At 42.8% G+C, this 20218-nt stretch overlaps 1 protein-coding gene across 4 annotated transcripts in view; it reads left to right on the forward strand.

Moving 5' to 3' along the window:
- The window catches only part of LOC144689853 (alpha-actinin-2), a 106749-nt gene that overhangs the window by 41242 nt on the left and 45289 nt on the right, over positions 1–20218 (forward strand). For all 4 annotated transcript variants that reach the window (XM_078557295.1, XM_078557293.1, XM_078557296.1 and 1 more), the window contains exons 2-5: positions 15211–15325; positions 16812–16931; positions 17705–17791; positions 19213–19300. In XM_078557295.1, the coding sequence (XP_078413421.1) occupies positions 15211–15325; positions 16812–16931; positions 17705–17791; positions 19213–19300 (410 nt within the window). The remainder of the gene's footprint in view (positions 1–15210; positions 15326–16811; positions 16932–17704; positions 17792–19212; positions 19301–20218) is intronic.

Raw genomic sequence — 20218 nt, forward strand, 5'->3', positions numbered from 1 at the left:
GTAGATTTGGGTTGTTTTCGTTGGAGCAAAGAAGACTGAGAGGCGACCTGATCAAGGTGTACAAGATTATGAGGGGCATGGACAGGGTGGATAGGGAGCAGCTATTCCCCTTAGTTGAAGGGTCAGTCACAAGGGGGCATAAGTTCAAGGTGAGGGGCAGGAGGTTTAAGGGGATGTGAGGAAAAACTTTTTTACCCAGAGGGTGGTGACGGTCTGCAATGCACTGCCTGGCAGGGTGGTGGAGGCGGGTTGTCTCACATCCTCTAAAAAGTACCTGAATGAGCACTTGGCACGTCATAACATTCGAGGCTATGGGCCAAGTGCTGATAAATGGGATTAGGTATGTAGGTCAGGTGGTTCTCACATGTTGGTGCAGACTCGATGGGCCGAAGGGCCTCTTCTGCACTGTGATTCTGTGATACCACTGCATTCCTATTTGCTCCCTGCACTTGAATGGTGCCAAGGCCAGCCTGCTCATCCACCTTGCAGACCTCACTTTCGTCCACACAGGTTGTGAGCACTTCAAACCTGTTCGACAATTGCAATATCTGAGACTCCTCCACTGCAGTCTGCTTGGTCCCGTTAACTCCCTCACTCATGGTCACAATCTCCTGTCCCTCACTGCTGACCAAAACAGACAACCCTCTTCTAAGAGGCGTGACTGTCTTCTGGAACAGTGTCCAGGTATTTCTTCCCCTGCATTATGTTGTGCAGTGTCTGCAGTTCAGCTTCCAGAACAATAATCCTGATCCTGGGAATAACCATGGTGAAGCCCACTTGTATCCTTCAGAAAACTGGTACACCATATCTCAATGAGCATATTGGCCTCCAAGTTTACACCAGGTAACACTTAGGCTAGAACAATGGGAACATCCAGCAGAAGTAGTGCCTGCTTCTGGTCTTGCCCCTTGTGGTGTGGGAGACTATGTCTGGTGAGACTAGAGGTACTGTCCATGACCAGGGCTACGGGAAACTACAATGGAAGGCTGGGACCCATGATACCTGGACCTCCGCCTATTTCTTGGGCTTGCTTTTATCAGGGAGAAGAAATCATTTCAGGATATTGTTTCCATATCTTATCCAAAATTCTTAAATGTCGGTGGAAAAATGAACCCAACATTAATACAAATAACTTTTCAAATAAACCTACAATGGATTAATATAGTGGCTCGTTGTGTCAAATAAGTCAATGTCCATGTACTGCCATCTGTGGAAAGACATTTGTGTGGCGAGTCAGTATATTTGCTGTAGAACCGCTCTTTACCGTGAGTCAAGGAATATCATCAGGTAAATGGGAAGAGGCTTCTGCTCTTGAGTGAAACAGAGAATAAAGAAAACAATGTACATATGCAAATTTATAAATGGTTAGTATCTTCAAAATAGCAAAAATGCTTCTGGCTATGTTTTATTTTCCATGACGAAATGGCAGTCACTGCATATATGAGGATGCTTTGACTTTACCTGAGTGTCGGAACTGTATATAGAAATTGTACTAATTGAATATGAATATCTCCATGAAGTGTGATAACAGCAACTTGCCAACTAGAGCGATAAAAGTATGTATTTACCTATTATCTATATGTCGTATATAGCGTATCAAACTATCAGCAATCACTAATGCATGCATTGCTGTAAAAATTGTTTACTCTGTACCAATATCTGAAAGTAAGGTTTTGCTTTGAATAGGTGATATTTGAAGATTTAATGAGAAGTAAGTTAACTTTCACAAATAGACTTCGGTAACTAGCAAGTCTCCAAAGCCTTTTCATGTTCTGACTTTAGTAAAATATACATAGCAATTTTGTTTTTTGTCACAATTTTGAGTCATTTTTTTGCATTCTGCTCTTTAATATTTCTACCTAACCCTTCTCCAAAGCCTCTGAATACATTAAACTGCATTTTCATTGCAAGGGGTTCCATGATTTGTACCAGTGTTTTGGGCTGCATATTCTGTGATTCCATTAATTTTCCAAAGAAATGGATACCTTTCCAGCTATTCCTGTTGTATCATACAGAGGGACCGACATCCCCTGTCAATGGTATTTGGTGACTGAGGAGGTCAAATTCAGTTTTTATTTCAAGATTGTTAGCAGGGATTTGGGTGGATGGGTAAGGAAATGAGTTTTGAACTCACCCGTTGCTCCACAAATGAAGATCAGCCTATTTTTATCTTTTGGGCCTCATTTAAATTCAGCTGGCTGAATTTCCACCCCCCCCTCCCCCCATTTTTGGTGGGAAGCAGTAGAAAGTCACAGAACCCAGCGACCACTTGTTGACACCAAGGTAGGTGGTATGATTGCCATAGGGCTGCATTTGCGGATGTCTCGCGTTTGGGGACATGTGGGAGGGAAATCCGCACTCTCGCTTTCCTTCTTGGGCCCAAACACGCACTCCTGGCCCCACGAGGAAATTTAAAATAAAATGTACCTGTTTTGGTTCTGGCTGCTCCTCCCACTGCAACAGAGAATGCAAGAGTAGCTTCATGCTCAGGCCATCCACTTACAATTGCAGTCGGGCTCGACATGCTCATATAAAGAAGGACCCAGGCGGCTTTGTCCGGGTGTCCTTACCACCTGCTCAGTCAAGCAAGTTAAAATCCTGAACGGTGGGCCCCCAGCTGCTGCAGCGTGTGTAAGTAACCTGGCTGATGTTTTTTTACTGCCCATCCATTCACTTTCTGCTGAGCAAGTTTGGTTAAAATTACACCCTTCACGTTTCACTTTTGTAATTTCCTCTTCTCCCTTGCCTAATTTGCCCCCATGTTATCTTTCTTTTTATCTGGAAAGAGAGTAAACACAGTGAGTGGGGGGAAGAAACATACTTGCATAGCACAGTGCAGACATGCCCCACTTGACCAGGGCCACAGGTAGTAGCCCGCAACACTGCCTGCCCCGATGAATCGAGGTTATGCGAATCAATTTGTCCCCAAAATATCTTTGTACAAGTTTGTACATCTTGTTAATAAAATGATCACAAAATACTGCAGACGCAGGAGATCTGAAATAAAAACAGGAAGTGCTGGAAAAACTCAGGTCTGGCAGCATCTGTGGAGGGAGAAATAGAGTTAACGTTTCAAGTCCAGTAAGACTCTTCTTCAGGACTCAAAACGTTACCTCTGTTTCTCTCTCCACAGATGCTGCCAGACCTGCTGAGATTTTCCGGCACTTTGTTTTTATTTTTTACGCCTTGTTTATTGATTTCTGACTGCTTTGGTCACTTGCAGTTTTTGCATTTTATTGTGTAAAATACAAGAGCAAAATATTACGCAAAGAGCCAATTCCAAGTCTCGCTATTTAAATATAACAATGTAGGGCAACATTGATGATTTACCATTATCCTCATTCTGTCAGCTCCAGTTCCATTCCAGTGATTTTGCTGTTGAACGACTGTAGCTATTAAATGATTTATGTTGTTAACTTACTATTAGTTTGACAAATAGGGTTTTAAGCTATGAAACCGTGACATATAAGCATTTTTGTGATTCAATAGTCAAGTTGTGTCCGGTTTCTAATTAGGAAAATATAAAATTTTTAAGATATTTCTGGGGCTTTCTTTTTGTGATGTATGCTGTAATTTATTCTCTCTTCTATCTCACTCCCCCAGGATTTCTTGTACCAGTTTTACTAGTATTGTATCACTTTCAGTGATGTTTTCACATCTGCAAAGGGATTTTTTTCTTTTTACGTACTTGCTTCTTTTTTTCTCTCTCTCTTACCCTCTCGCTGTTCTCTTTCTTCCGTTTTATTTACTTTGTCATTGTTTCAAGTGTATTTTTAATACCTTTAAGTGTAACTTTTGCACAGTTAATTAAACTGCAAGTTTTGGTTGCAAGGCTTTGCAGTCATTTGACTGCGTAATGTTTGTAGATTCATCAAGGATATCTGATTTTGAAGTAAAGGTGCAGGGCTTTAAATTTACTGAAATAGTTTTGGCTTTAAAGCAGGTTACCCATTGATGAATTGGCACTTGAAAAGGGAACAAACGCTTCATAATTGTTCTGGCGCCGCTTTATATTGATTTTAGCTTAAAACTATGTTTTACCACATGGGACTCTTCAGATCTTGATTGCTTTGAGACACAATTCAAATGGTTTTTGCACAGGTTGTAATATAATTGAGTTTTCATCTCAATTTTATTTTGTCATTAAAGGTGAGAAAAATCAGTGGAAATTTGTCCACCTTTATTACACACTTTGAAAGTTTGAGAGTTGTAGTGCTTCTTTAGAGGCAGGGTATGAAGTACTGTGGCTAGGATGCAATATTGCAGTGATCCTACTTTTGGTCCAGCAAACAGCTGTTGTGAGTTCAATCCGCCGCCCCCCTCCCCCCCCATTGCACAGACCCTCTAATGCAAATCTCTGCCATTTCCTTAGGGCACTGCTGGGCTCCCAGTGAGTTTACAACAGGACACTGGTGGAACCCATGTGGAATTTTGGGGATATTTGGCCGTATTAATGTTGATGCTATTCATCCATTCATTTCTTTGCTTCTTTGTTTAGATTAGGTCTTTTAAAATGATGAAAAGCATGCATAATGTAGATATAAACAGACTATTAAACTTGGAACAAAAACAGAATTACCTGGAAAAAGACCGGTCTCCTCTACATTGGAGAGACCAAACGCAAACTGGGCGACCGTTTTGCGGAACACCTGCGGTCTGTCCGCAAGAAAGACCCAAACCTCCCTGTCGCTTGCCATTTTAACACTCCACCCTGTTCTCTTGCCAACATGTCTGTCCTTGGCTTGCTGCATTGTTCCAGTGAAGCCCAACGCAAACTGGAGGAACAGCACCTCATCTTCCGACTAGGCACTTTACAGCCCTCTGGGCTGAATATTGAATTCAACAACTTTAGATCTTAAACTCCCCCTCCCCCCATCCCCACCCCGTTTCTTTTCCCCCCCCACCCGCTTTTTTTTCAATAATTTATATAGATTCTTCTTTCCCCACCTATTTCCATTATTTTTAAATCTAAAACTAAAACCTTTAGTCTTTCCACCCCACCCCCACTAGAGCTGTACTTTGAATATCCTGTTTTCCATTCTTAATTAGCACTTTTCTCAGACAAAGACCACCACCTTCAACACCTCTTTGACCCTTTTGTCTGTGACATCTTTTGATTATCTGCTCACACCACACCCTCAATGTGTCTCTTCCCCCCCCCCCCCCCACCTTAAACCAATTTATATTTCTCCCTTGTTGAAACTATGCTGCAGTTCTGCCGAAGGGCCATGAAGGCTCGAAACGTTAACTGATTTCTTCTCCGCCGATGCTGCCAGACTTGCTGAGTTTTTCCAGGTAATTCTGTTTTTGTTTTGGATTTCCAGCATCCGCAGTAGCTTTTAGCTATTAAACTTGGAATGTTGTTACTAGAGCTACAAAACTAAAATATAAAATTAGCAAACTGCAAATGAGAGATCAGAAGAAATCTTCCTGTCTCCTTTCTTCTGGGGTGTAGGCTGCCTTTATAATGCACAAGACTTGCATCAGTGTTGCCAGCTCATGTGAAAGTGGTATTATGTCAAATTCCGCTGAGTTTACCGTGAGTTTGCAGCTGGCTGTTCAAATCCCATGCTTTGGGCCAATGTGCAGAGGGAGAAAAAATGCATTAGGGAGTGCAAGTTAAGCAGAGACACAGTTTCCGGGAGAGCGAGAGAGCACTTCTTGTAACTTTTTGCCCTTGAGCCAACGCCAAGGGAAATCAACTACGTAACCCCCAAACAGCAGCATATATTGTGGAAATATTTTACATTGTAATTGGTGGAGGAGTTGTGCTTATTATGTCTGAAATGGTTTGCTAACAGGTGGTAGATGCCCAGCATTCATCATTACCTTTCATCGGAGATTAAAAAGCTGCCCGTTTCAAAATACCAGATGCATTTCAGTGTCTCTGTACTTGAAAGACAATCATCATTGCTTTTCTTATTCGAAAATAATCAAACAAACTAAATTAGCATATGCTGAGCAGCTCTGAAAAGCTGATGTATCCCCTATACGTTTGTAATGTTTATGTTAGTTAATGGTAAATTTCATTAAATTCTCAATTAAACTAGCTGCTGACTTGGTGACTGAAGAGTGTATGTGTTGTTACTACTTTCTGCCCACATTTCTTTGTGTCTGCCAGCTGTCTTTTCAGAGAACTGACTAATCCATGTGACCGCAAATTCTGAGCATTGATTGGCCTTGAATACTCTTTTTCTGATTGGTTGTTGCCAGGCATTTGCTTAACAGAGATGAGATTCAGTATTTCCCCCCTCCTCTCTCCCAGGATCCAGCCTCCTGCATCTCAGCCTTGGGTTCCACCTCCTCAACTCCACATACCTTCGTGCTGTGGTTCTCATTCTCACTCCCTGTCCTCAGCCACTTTTCTTCCTCTGTGGTGCTGGTGCACTATCTAGGTTGTCAGTCACTGGCTAGTTACGAGCATCATCCATAGAATTTGCCTTTTCCTCCCCTTCAAATTTGCGAACACCATAATAGAAAGTTATGCTGATAGTTAGATGAAGGAAGGTGGGAGGAGGCTTGGCTGGAACATAGAACACCAGCGTAGACTAGTGGGGCTAAATGGCCTTTTTTTATGCCCTAAATTCAATATAATTTTATGTAAATGAGAACTTAATTGGTTAATCTGATCCGTTGCTAAATCATTTTCAGTATGATTATATTTTGATGTTAAAATGTACTTCTGAATAATCTAGGAGGTAACCTCAAGAAGCAATGAAGCAGGTCGAGGAGAACCATGTAAAATTAATGAGGAATAAGTAAGGAATAAGCTGGCTATTTTGAAAATGTCTAAAAATGTTTTGCTCATGAGTAGTTTGACTTCTGGAGAATAATTTCCAATGTTTACTGCAATCCTGTGACAGCTGAAACGTATCAGCAGTTCATTCATTATTATAAAATACCAATTTTATTGAAGCAATATTTAATATGACTACCATTTGATCTAGAACTGAAAGATAATGACCTCACAGGTACACAGAGATGCTTTTTGCTCTGTTACAGCTGGTGAACACCCCATTGTTGGTCAGCAGACATCAGGTCCCTGCCTCCAGTGTGTTGCCCAAGAATTTTTCAGGGGCTCCGTCAAGGGATCTAACTGCATTTGTTCCTGTATTGGCCACAACTCCATTGTTGATAAGTTGCTGATGTAGGGGGAATGTTCCTGTCAGAACTGCCTTGCGTGTCTGAGTGAGTCAAGTGTGGCGTCCAAATGGATTAGTGTCCCAAAAAAGCTGGCAATGGGGCTTGTGCTGGGACCCACTTCAACTGAGCATAAATTTGGATTGGTACGGCAGTGTGGTAGCCCCATCTCTGACCTTGAGGCACACAGGGTCAAGAACCAATGTCCGACCATTTCTGTAATCTGTGATTGTGCTCCAATGATCGATATACAAAATGTTACTTTCTAAGTACTTTTTCTGCAGTTATCCCATCATTTATAAAACAGTAATACAAACAGAGGAACAAGGAGCAGGAGTAGGCAATTCAGCCCCTCGAGCCTGCTCCGCCATTCAATAAGTTCATGACTGATCTGATTGTAACCTCAACTCCACATTCCCACCCACCCCTGGTAACCTATCAACCCCTTGCTTACCAAAAATCTATCCACCTCTGCCTTAAAAATATCCAAAGACTCTGCTTCCACTGCCTTTTCAGGAAGGGAGTTCCAAAAACTCTCAGACCTCAGAAAAAATTTTGCCTCATCTCCGTTTTAAATGGCCAACCCCTTATTTTTAAACAGTGACCCCTAGTTCTAAATTCTCCCACAAAAGGAAACATCTTCTCCATATCAACCCTGTCAAGACACCTCAGGATCTTATATGTTTCAATTAAGTCGCCTCTTACTCTTCTAAACTCCAATGGAATCAAGCCTGGCCTGTCCAACCCTTCCTCATAAGACAACCCGCCCATTCTAGGTATTAGTTTGATAAACCTTCTCTGAACTGCTTCCAATGCATTTACATCCTTCCTTAAATAAGATGACCAATACTGTACACAGTACTCCAGTTGTGGTATCACTAGTGCTCTGTATAACTGAAGCATAACCTCCCTACTTTTGTATTCAATTCCCCTCGCAATATATGATAACATCCTATTAGCTTTTCTAATTACTTGCTGTACCTGCATACTAGCCTTTTGCAATTCATGCACTAAGACACCCAGATCCCTCTGCATCACAGAGCTCTGCAATCTCTCACCGTTTGGATTATATGCTCTTTCATTGTTCCTGCCAAAATGGACAATTTCACATTTTCCCACATTATACTCAATTTGCTAGATCTTTGCCCACTCACTTAATCTATCTATACCTTTTTGTAGCCTCCTTATGCCCTCTTCACAACTTACTTTCCTACCTATCTTTGTGTCATCGGCAAATTTGGCAACCGTTCCATCCAACCCTTCATCCAAGTTATTTGCATAAATTGTAAACAGTTGAGGTCCCAGCACTGATCCTTGTGGCACACCACTGGTTACATCTTGCCAACCTGAAAAAGACCCATTTATGCTTACCCTCTGCTTCCTGTTAGCCAGCCAATCTTCTATCCATGCCATTATGTTACCCCCTATGCCATAAGCTTTTATTTTACCCCATAACGTCCATTGTGGTACTTTATCAAATGCCTTCTGGAAATCTAAGTACAGTACATCCACCGGTTCCCCTTTATTCACAGCACATGTTACTTCCTCAAAGAATTCCAATAAGTTGGTTAAAAATGATTTCCCTTTCACAAAACCATGTTGACTCTGCTTGATGACTTTGATCTTATCCAAGTGCCCTGCTATAGCTTCTTTAATAATAGCTTCTAACATTTTCCCTATGACAGATGTTAAGCTAAATGGCCTGTGGTTTCCTGCTTTGTCAGTAAAATATTTCAGATCATTGTTACTAAGTAAAGAGTTGAGTGAAAACAAGTTTTGAAAAGGTGTTCATGCATGTGGTTGAGAGGTGGGAAACCACCCTACATTTATTTCAAGTCTAACAGAAAGAGGCAATATGAATGCCATAGCCTTTTGAGAGCTGTGTCTGCAACAAAATTAAAAGGTACATAAAATGTCTGACCAAAGAAATCATGGACCTCAATTGCCTTTAATTAGGAATAAGTCCCAGCTCGTGCGGCTCCAAAAGCAGGGAAATACTTCAATTGGGGAGAGGAACTTCAAGAGGAAGGAACTGAAGAGTGAGAGAGTGAAGGGTGGAAAGTAATCCTTGTTATTGCCTTGTTCATCACTACACTATAAGACACAAGTGCATTGGGTGAATTAGCCTCATTTACTTGAAGCTCGAATCTTAATATTTTGTTGACCACTGGGTGGCCTGCTTCAGCACAAAATAAATATATCAAACCCTTATAGGTTAGTGCATCACTGTTTTCTTCCATCGTTAACACTGCGCAACAGATGAAGGAATCAAACTCAAAGTTTCCATACATTGTCCCTCAGTTAAACAAACAATTTTTTTGTTTTGAACCACCATTTAAACTGGGAATTGTCATCACTGGACAAATCTGAACTGTACCTGAAAAAGTGCTTTGGACCAAAAATTCAAGGTTAAAACACCTGGTTAAGAGCAGCTACCTACATTCATCATATCTCCTATTAGGGAACCAGCCAGGTCAGGTGACAGAAGTATGTGTAGGCGAACATTTTGGGCCCAGTGACCACAATGTCATTAGTTTTAATTTAATTATGGATAAGGATAGGTCTGGTCCTCGAGTTGAGATTCTAAATTGGAGAAAGGCCAATTTTGTGGAAATGAGAAAGGATCTAGGAAGAGTGGATTGGAATAAGTTGTTTTCTGGCAAGGATGTGTTCAGTAAGTGGAAGGCATTCAAAGGCGAAATTTTGAGAGTGCAGAGTTTGCATGTTCCTGTCAGGATTAAAGGCAAAGTTAACAGGCATAGGGAACCTTGGTTTTCAAGGGATATTGGTGATCTGGTTAAGAAGAAGAGAGAGGTGTATAGCAGGTATAGGCAACAAGGAGCAAATGAGGTACTTGTAGAGTATAGAAAATGTAAGAAAATACTAAAGAAGGAAATCAGGAAGGCAAAAAGAAGACATGAGGTTGCTTTGGCAGATAATGTGAAGGTAAACCTGAAGGGTTTCTACAAGTATATTAAGAGTAAAAGGATAGTAAGGGACAAAATTGGTCCCCTTGAAGATCAGAGTGGTCGTCTATGTGTGGCGCCTCACAAGATGGGGCTTAAACCGTTTTTTTGCATCAGTATTTACTCACGGAACTGGCATAGTGTTTAAGGAAGGAAGGGAAACAAGCAGTAGTATCATGGAACATATAGAGACTAAAGAGGAGGAGGTGCTTGCTGCCTTACAGCAAATAAAGGTAGATAAATCCCCCGGGCCTGACATGATATTCCCTCAGACCTTGAGGGAGACTAGTGTAGAAATTGCAGGGGCACTGGCAAAAATATTTAAAATGTCCTTAGCCACGGGTGAGGTGCCGGAGGATTGGAGGGTAGCTCATGTTGTTCCGTTGTTTAAAAAAGGCTCCAAAAGTAAGCCAGGTAATTACAGGCCAGTGAGCCTGACGTCAGTAGTAGGTAAATTATTGGAAGGTGTTCTGAGAGATCGGATATACAATTATTTGGACAGCCAAGGGCTGATTAAGGATAGTCAGCATGGCTTCGTGCGTGGTAGGTCGTGTTTAACGAACCTTGTAGAGTTTTTTGAGGAGGTTACCAAGAAAGTAGATGAAGGAAAGGCTGTGGATGTTGTCTACATGGACTTTAGTAAGGCCTTTGACAAGGTCCCACATGGAAGGTTAGTTCAGAAGGTTCAGACACTTGGTATCCATGGAGAGGTTGTAAACTGGATTCGAAATTGGCTGTGTGGGAGAAGACAGAGAGTGGTAGTGGATGATTGCTTCTCAGACTGGAGGCCTGTGACTAGTGGTGTGCCTCAGGGATCTGTGCTGGGGCCATTGTTGTTTGTTGTCTATATCAATGATCTGGCTGATAATGTGGTAAATTGGATCAGCAAGTTTGCTGATGGCACTAAGATTGGAGGCGTTATGGACAGCAAGGAAGGCTTTCAAAGCTTGCAGAGGGATCTGGACCAACTGGAAAAATGGGCCAGAAAATGGCAGATGGAATTTAATGCAGAAAAGTGTGAGGTGTTGCATTTTGGAAGGACAAACCAAGGTAGGACATACACAGTAAATGGTAGGGCACTGAGGAGTGCGGAGGAACAAAGGGATCTGGGAGTTCAGATACATAATTCCCTAAAAGTGGCGTCACAGGTAGACAGGGTTGTAAAGAAAGCTTTTGGCATACTGGCCTTCATAAATCAAAGTATTGAGTATAGGAGTTGGGATGTTATGGTGAGGTTGTATAAGACATTGGTGAGGCCAACTTTGGAGTATTGTGTGCAATTCTGGTCACCTAACTACAGGAAGGATATCAGTAAGATTGAAAGAGTGCAGAGAAGATTTACTAGGATGTTGCCGGGTCTTCAGGAGTTGAGTTACAGGGAAAGATTAAACAGGTTAGGACTTTATTCCTTGGAGCGTAGAAGAATGAAGGGAGATTTGATAGAAGTTTACAGAATTGTGAGGGGTATAGACAGAGTAAGTGCGAGTAGGCTCTTTCCACTTAGATTAGGAGAAATAAACACGAGAGGACATGGCTTTAGGGTGAAAGGGGAAAGGTTTAGGGGGAACATTAGGGGGAACTTCTTCACTCAGAGAGTGGTGGGAGTGTGGAACGAGCTGCCATCTGACGTGGTAAATGCGGGCTCACTCTTAAGTTTTAAGAATAAATTGAATAGATACGTGGATGGGAGAGGTCTGGAGGGTTATGGACTGGGTGCGGGTCAATGGGACTAGCGGAATAATATTTCGGCACAGACTAGAAGGGCCGAATGGCCTGTTTTTCTGTGCTGTAGTGTTCTATGGTTCTAAATGAGATGAACAGGTCAATATTCATGCTATTTTCTCTCCTTTTCCCCTTTCCTTTCCAATTTTATACGACTTCATTTTATGGTTTTCTTTATCATTCTTTCACAGTTTCTTTTTCCACTCTTTCTATGACTTGTTGCTCTTTTATTTTAGCAACCCATCTAGTAGTGTAACTTATCTCTTGCAGCACTATTGCTGTTTTCATGGTGGTTGTGCAAGCCTGCCTCCATATTATTCAGCAAGCAATATGCCCAGAATTACTGGCACATTTATCTACAATGTTCCCATTTCTCATACAACTTCTTCCCCTTCATTCACCTGTCCAATCTAGCCTTGAATGTTGGTATAGTTGTTACCTCATTCATTAAATCTGGAAGAGAATTCCACAGCCTCTCAACTCTGTATACAGAAGTTTCTCCTGCCCGCATTTCTAAATCTCTTGAATTTAATCTATGGTCTTCTCAACTGCTGAAAACAGTGGACAGAATTTAATGTCCGCGCCAGAGGTGGGTTTGGTCAAGGTTGGAGGGGTCATTTAATCAGGTATGTGCTGACCCCGCTGCCTTCCTGCCTCTGGCCTGATTAAGTCTAGGGCAGGAAGGTTTGTGGAGGGCCTTCCCACCCTGCCTTCAATTGAGTGGACAATTAGCTGGCGTTCGCCCACCAGTGGGCAGGGTACTAACCACATGGGAAGCCCAAAAAGTAAACCCCGTCAGGGTTACTTGTGGGCTTCCTGGGGGGAGGTCTCTTGTTCAGTGCCCGATCGAAAGATCCAGCTTTGGGATCCGGGGGCGCCGCTGAGAGACACCCCTCTACCCTTGCTGTCGAGCCCCCCTTCCCCTGCGACTCCTATCCCATTATCACTCACCTGTGGCCTGGGGGTCTTAGTGATCCTGGGCTTTGGGCGGGTGCATTACTGGAAGAAGTCATCACTACTGCTGGTGTTACTGAGCATTGCTCAGCTGCCAGCCCCTGATTGGCTGGAAGCTCTCGGGGGCAGGATTTCCACCCCTGGGATCCTTGATCCCAGGGAAGGCCTGCTGCTGCCATGTCTGTTTGGCACTTAATTTGGCAGGCCTTCCTGAAAGGAGGCAATATGGGACTCTCACCAGCTTTCCAGCCTCCTGTCACCTCCATTAATTCCTTCCAGTACATTTCTAGCTGTTCCATCTTTTCATCATTACATTTTGCAGATCCATTAGGTTAAGATAAATAGCCTGTATTACAGGTGTTTTTTTATAATGTTTTGGCGGCATCTGAGACAATGGGTCACAATACAGCAATCAGAATACCAAGCAATAGGGAAATATCTTCTTGAGGAACCATTTCACAGTGCTTGAGGCTATGTGAAATAACATGTAAATGAACACTGAAATTAAACTGTAGACAACAGTACTTAGGGGGTGATGTATTGGAGAGTGCCCTGTACTCGCAGAATCATATCCCAGCTGGAATAAGAACCTTATTAGAGAAGGAAAAATTGAACACACTCAAGGGACTGCATTTTATGTGCCCCCGCTGGGCGTATGGCAGGGTGGGGCATGTAAATTAAAGTGGCCATGCTTCTGGTGGGGGGTAGGAGGCATGTAAAATAGGGTCGGTGCCCACCCCACCACCTTCCCACTCACCCCCATAATACAGAGGGTGGGGAGACGCCAAAATCGGCAACCAGCCCACCATCATTAAATAGATAATCAAGGGTCAATTAGGCTTGTTATCAAGCCAGTTGACCCTGACAATATGCTGCCCATACCATAAAATGTTTGGCACGAGCAGCCGGACAGGAGCAGGAAGTCCGATTTTTTTTTTTGAATGGAACCTTCAGATGGCAGGGAGGACGGTGGTGATTTTCAGTAGCTGCTCTTTGCAGATCTGAGGGGTTTGCCCTCCCTAAGATCAAATCCCCCATTCTTCCTAGCCACCACTGCACCTGCTGCCCCCCCACCACCTTAAACCAAAACACCATCTCCCAGCGCTCCACTCCCTGAACAGCCAAAACCCTCCTAGCCAAGCCCCAAGACTTAGCGGCTTCAGGGAGCCGTGGACTTTCTCCCATCTTCTTGTAGTCCCGGCAGCGGCCACTAACGTGCCCTTGGCGCTGCTGGGACTGATAGAACTGCCAGCCAGTTGGAACGGCCAGCAGCTCCAGAGGGTGGGACTTCCTCCCCAGTGAGGGGCGTAAGTGCCAGTTGGCTGCTGTTATGCTCACCTGCAGTGCATCATGGCTGCAGTGTGGGGCCGGCATAGAGTGGGTGAGAGCTCCACGACGACTTTACTTCCAGGGGGTGGGTGGGGCAAGCCTTCCGCCCTCTGCCCCTCCCTCCCGTAATTCAGCTTGAGGGAGATCTTTCAAATGAGCCATCTAAAAGCTCAGGAGGCCTGAAAATGGTTACTGTAACACCGGTATAGCTGATTTTTTTTTGTACCTCACAGAGAATATAATTTGACAACTATTTCAGAGAAAAATGTATGTAAAACAGGCCTTTCAGCCCAACCAATCCACGTCAGTGTTTATCATCCATATGAGGAAATAATTCTAACCACATTCACCCACTTTGTTCCCATATGTCCTTAACTTCTTTTCCTTCATTCACCTATCCAATCTGATCTTGAATGTTGGCACAGTTTCTGCCTCAAGAACTAATCCTCAAAATGAGTTTCAAAGCCTCACATCTCTCTGTGAATAAGTTTCTACTGTTCTCTATTCTTAGTCTCTTACATTTAAGCTTGTATCTATGGCCCTTCATTTTAGATTCCTCAGCTGCTGGAAACAATATGTTTCTGTCTGCTCTGTCTTATCCTTCCATTCTAGTAAATGCTATTTTCATATCCCACTGCATTTTTCTCACGTGTAAAGCCCCAATTTTTCAGATCTTCCTTGGCATTTGAATCTCCTCATACCAGACGGTTTTCAAGTAAATGTACATTGTACTCTCGCTAAAGCATCAATACCCTCCCGATAATGTGAGCCCAATACTGCATCATCGTACAGTGCTCTTAAGGTTTTATATAAGCTCTTGGCTTTTCAACTATACACTTGTGAATTCACCTTGCTCTTCCACATCTCTGAGCCTACTTCCATTCAGTATATTTATTGCTGTTCTATTTTTACAAAATTGCCATATTTACTAACTTTGTCCAATATTTCTTTCCGTTGAGCTATTGATAGTGTTTTACTGCACTGACAAAAGTGAAAGTTACCTCACAATGCCTGAACTTTGCTTCCAGCATTTCTGAATTGAGAACGAGTTTTAAAACAAAAGACCAGCCAGAGGGTAATGAATATTTTTGTGTTTCAGACTTTTACTGCTTGGTGCAATTCACATTTGCGGAAAGCTGGTACGCAAATTGAAAATATCGAAGATGACTTCAGAAATGGCCTTAAACTTATGCTTCTTTTGGAAGTTATTTCAGGTGAGTTGAGTCAAGCACTTGTTTTCAAAAAGAACAAGGGGTCAGTTAGCCTTGTTGGCGTGGCTCGAGTTAAAAGTGAGCTCCCTCTCATTCGACATAGATCAGGGATATTGAAGGTTTTATCCTGGGTCATTCATCTTAACCCAAGTGGGCAGCAGTGTTATTACAATCAATCTCAGTTTCCCCAGGATAGGGAGGCAAATAATCAGCCAAGGTTCCAGCTCTTCATCCCTATTGAATGAGTCCTGCTGAACATCCAATGAAGTTCAAATCAGGTTTAACCTTGATGCTTCCTGCAATTGAACCAGCTGACATTCCAGGTTCACAAATAAACAGCGGTCCCTTGAGTGAGATCCAAAATATCACTGCTGTTCATAGACAGCAAAACTTGGTTCCTTCAGTTAGAGGAGGGGAGGAGAGAAGTGGTTCCTCTTCTGTGCTGTAAAATATTCTTCCCTTAAAGCCGTGCTCAATTCCCTTTTTGTTGTCAGTAATAATTGTCTCATTGTGGCTGTCCACATTAGGAAAACGTTGTACAGTTCTTTCTATTTCGGATTTAATTGTTTGTAGCCAAGGTTTCATCATACTTTTTGCTGGCACCTCTTCTTCGAACTGGTTGAGTCAGATTCTTGGAGATATTTCCTCTTCTCATTTTCTTCATGTTTCAGTCAAACTGAAGCTTGCTATGTTAAGTTTTTGCACCAGGCTACATTTTATAAAGTCCAACCATATCTTTGCGATCTTCCTCTCAGTTGCATTCCTTCTACAGAACAATCTTCACATATCTGCCAATATCACTTTGTGGAGATGGTGATGTAGTGGTCATGTCACTGGACCAGTAATCCAGAGGCCTGGCTAATACTCTGGCTAATAATCCCACTATGATAGCTGGTGGAATTTAAATTCAGTTAATTAATTTGGAACTGAAAACTAGACTCAGTAATGTTGACTATGAAATTATCATCGATTGTCATAAAAACCCATCTGGTTCACTAATGTCCTTTAGGGAAGGAAATCTGTCATCTTTACCTGGACTGGCCTGCATGTGACTCCAGACCCATAGCAATGTGGTTGAGTCTTAAATGCCTTTTGAAATGTTGGGTTAATAAGAGGTGGATAGCAAATACTGGCCTTGCTTGTGACACCCACATCTCATGAAAGAATAAATAATTTTAAAAAACCATTATGTTTGCATACCCAAATTCTGAGTGTTTTTTTTCAGTGATTTGAGTTACAAATAATTTGTATAATCCAGTTTCCTTTAAAATTGTGTCATTCCAGTCAAGAAATGTCTAGTTTATGATTTGGGCAAGTGACACCTAGCACGAACAATCTTCATCCACTTTCTGTCCTAGGGTATCCTACTTCACTATCAAGTATTAAAATGGGATAAAGGAATTGTGAGGATAGGAGGGCAAAAACAGGAAAAGAGAAGGGTTTATGCGTTCATGGATTAATATTTTAATATATTTCTTTTTCCCTCTAGGTGAGCGACTCCCAAAGCCAGACCAAGGCAAGATGCGTTTCCATAAAATTGCAAATGTTAACAAAGCATTGGATTACATCTCCAGCAAAGGAGTGAAGCTTGTATCAATTGGTGCTGAAGGTAAACTAATCTGACAGATTTAAGTATTGCAAAGGTAACACAGAGGCCAAATGATTAATAAAGCAGCTGGAGAAAAAAAGCCCAGGAAATTTGTCTTTAATCATAGTTCTACAAAAAAAAACCCTTTTTTCTGGCACGTACCAGCCTTTCCTCCCCTCCCCTGCCCCGCCCCCTCCCCCCAACTGCAGGATTGAATCTGCTCCCTTCCTAGACCAAGTCTACCGGCTGGTTCAGTGACAGAGCTGCCCTTACTGACAGTGAGCTCCAGCCAATTTGGCGCCCACATCTTGCCAACAGCATCTAAGTAATGCCCAGAGCCAATTTTGTTTGGGCCTCACTGGCTGGGACCAGCCGCTGTGCCAATACTGCACCAATTTCTCACCCGTTTTGGGTGCATTTCGAATTTTTCAGCCAATGCCCTTATTGAACATACAACATTCAGCTCGTGTACAGGCTAGCAATGTGACTTTCATGTTGAGTAGACTGTCTGGACCTGCTGAGTTTGTCATAGAAGCACCTTTATTCCATATTTATTCCTTTATTCTGATTGTAGGGCTGTTATACACTGACAGTCAAGACATTTCACAGTCTTGACATTCAAACTCGGTGATGAACAATTGTGATGAGGTTCCCGACTCTGAGTGAAGATCAACAGTTTATTGGGACAATTTTTTGACTTAGAGTTTTTTTCAAATGGAGTTAAATCTATGCGAAGCTTAGATACTGCACTAACAGTCTGCTTGACTATTATATTTTCATTTCTTCTATTATAGAAATAGTAGACGGGAATGTGAAGATGACTTTGGGTATGATTTGGACGATCATCCTCCGTTTTGCGATTCATGACATATCTGTGGAAGGTAAGTGAAATGAGCTTTTAATTTCAATCCAATGCAACCCATTCAATAAAGGCTCAGGTTTCCTGGGGAACCTGTTGTGGCGATGAAAACGTCAGCCGATATAGATTTATATCAATCAGATTTTTAAGTTCTTGTGGGACCCCCAGAGGTAGAATATCGTCTCAGATGGTGGCGTCTTATTGGCAGATTGGAATATCAGGTGCTACATATATAACTGGTGGCTGATTGAATACTGCCAATTTTGCCCCACCACTGGAGACGAATTTCAATTTCTTCACCCCCCCCACCCCCACCCCCCCCCCACCCCCAACCCCCCTCCTCCACCCAATCCCCTCAATAGTTGCTTGTGCACCTCAGCTATATCTCTATTGTTACTGTGCTGTGTAGAGTTTCCCTTGGTTGACCTCTAGTTCTAGCCTTGTGGCTTCTGTGTTTGGGGATTCACAAGTGGAAGTTTTAACCTTGGTGGGGGTGTAAAACTGGCGATAGTGGATTGTCCACCTTTTGTACATCCCACCTGATATTTCCTTTCCAATGACTTCATGAGTGTAACGACAGTCAGTTTATTGTCCTCCACCAAACTAGTCTTGTGATGCATACTTTACCATATAAACCTAAATTTACATCCAAAAGCATTTTGCAAAAGGAATTGGACAGGGAATCAGATGCCAAGACAGAGGGAGAGGTTAGGAGGTGCCAGAAACTGTGATTGAAAAGCTGGATATTGAGAAGGCTTTTAATGGAGGAGAGATAAGTAAAGCCATGAGAGGTGGGTATTCAGGATAGCCTTCAAGAAAGCGGGAGTAAAGAGAGTAGTGCATAAAATGCGAGAGGCAGGATATCAAGGGGTTATGGTAGTGTGGAGAAAGTGTCAGAAATTGGGAGTGTTGAAGCCATGAAAGATTTGAAAATGAGGAAGAGGAATTGTTCTTCTCATCTGTATCAATACTGCTTGTATTAACACTCTGGACGTAGGCAGTGCTGATGTTGAAGAGTCAGGTAAAAACCACTGACTTTGGTGCTTACTGCACCTGACTTCCACAGCAGTCAAGGTTTGCACAACTGACTTGCAGACGACTTCAGCAGTGCCATCGATGACGTTGGGATATTACAAACAGGCTGAAAATGACCTCAGTTGAGGTTTAATCTGCAGTTTAAAAATAAGAGTAAATGGTAGAGTTATATTTAAATCAGGAAAACTGTGACAGAGGCATCCATTTATTTCTGATCATAAGTCAAATGTATTTCTGACCTAGCAGGAAAGAATTTTCCCAAGTGCCATGTAATTTGTGACATGAATACTTTCTAACCATCCGATTGACTGATTGATTGAATGTATCTACTTATATCTCCTTTTTTCCCTGATGGTGTCACCATGTTTGTGAACACTTGAAAATGCTGATTTTTTTTTTTCCTTACAGAAACGTCCGCTAAGGAAGGCTTGCTGCTCTGGTGCCAGAGAAAGACTGCTCCCTATAAGAATGTAAATGTGCAGAACTTCCATACAAGGCAAGTCGAGGAGATATAGATGCAAATCGCAAGAGAAATAAGTGTTAAATTTAATGTCATGTGTGCCAGAAGCATGCACGTCGAATTGTGTGCTGCAATTCAGGCACATAACTGGACTGCGGCAGGGCCTCTCTGGGATCAAGGACCCCAGGTCAGAAGCCCTGCCCGCCAAGAACTGTGGGCTAATTAGAGGTGGGAAGGCATTGGACCTACCCGAGGCCAAGAATCATCACTGGATCCCAGACCACAGGTGGGATGGCACAGAGGCGGGGTGAGAGGGGTCACAAGGAAGGTGAGGAGTGGGGGGCAGGGGGGTGATTCCCAGCGGGACCCCCCACTTCTTGATGCCGGATCCCTTGATCAGACACTGAGTGCCTTTGAACGAGGGACCACTCCCCCAACCCCGGGAGCCCGCAAGCAACCCCACACAGCTCTGCTTGTTGTGTTCCCTGTGTGAAGAGTCCCCCCTGGGATGAGGTCCTTAAGTGGGCATTAAATTTAATGTGAAGCATGCACATCAAATTCCTTAATTGCCTACTTAAGGCATCAATTTGCAGGGCGGGAAAGCCCTCTACAGGCCATCCCACCACCGACTTAATCGTGGTGGAGGTGGGAAGGCAGGGGGTGCCCAGCTGCCACCCTTTCCCGCCTGATTAAATGCCCTTCCACAAAACTCGCCGTGGGGGAGGGCATTATAATTCTACTCATGGAACTGGACTATGTTTTGAAAGTTTGAGTTTGGAGGGCACCTGATTCGCAGCTTTGTTTGAAGCTGAACTGTAGTGATGTCCTCGTCAATTGTATCACAATGGCGATGAGTTCCATCTATTCTGAGCCTGATACTGAGTGCATCTCCTGCTGCAGGTATCAAAGATGATTCAGTCTTTTCTTTTACCTCTCATGCAAACAGCATCTTCT

This window comes from Cetorhinus maximus, chromosome 14, assembly GCF_964194155.1.
Source record: "Cetorhinus maximus chromosome 14, sCetMax3.hap1.1, whole genome shotgun sequence".
NCBI classification, from domain to species: Eukaryota; Metazoa; Chordata; class Chondrichthyes; order Lamniformes; family Cetorhinidae; genus Cetorhinus; species Cetorhinus maximus.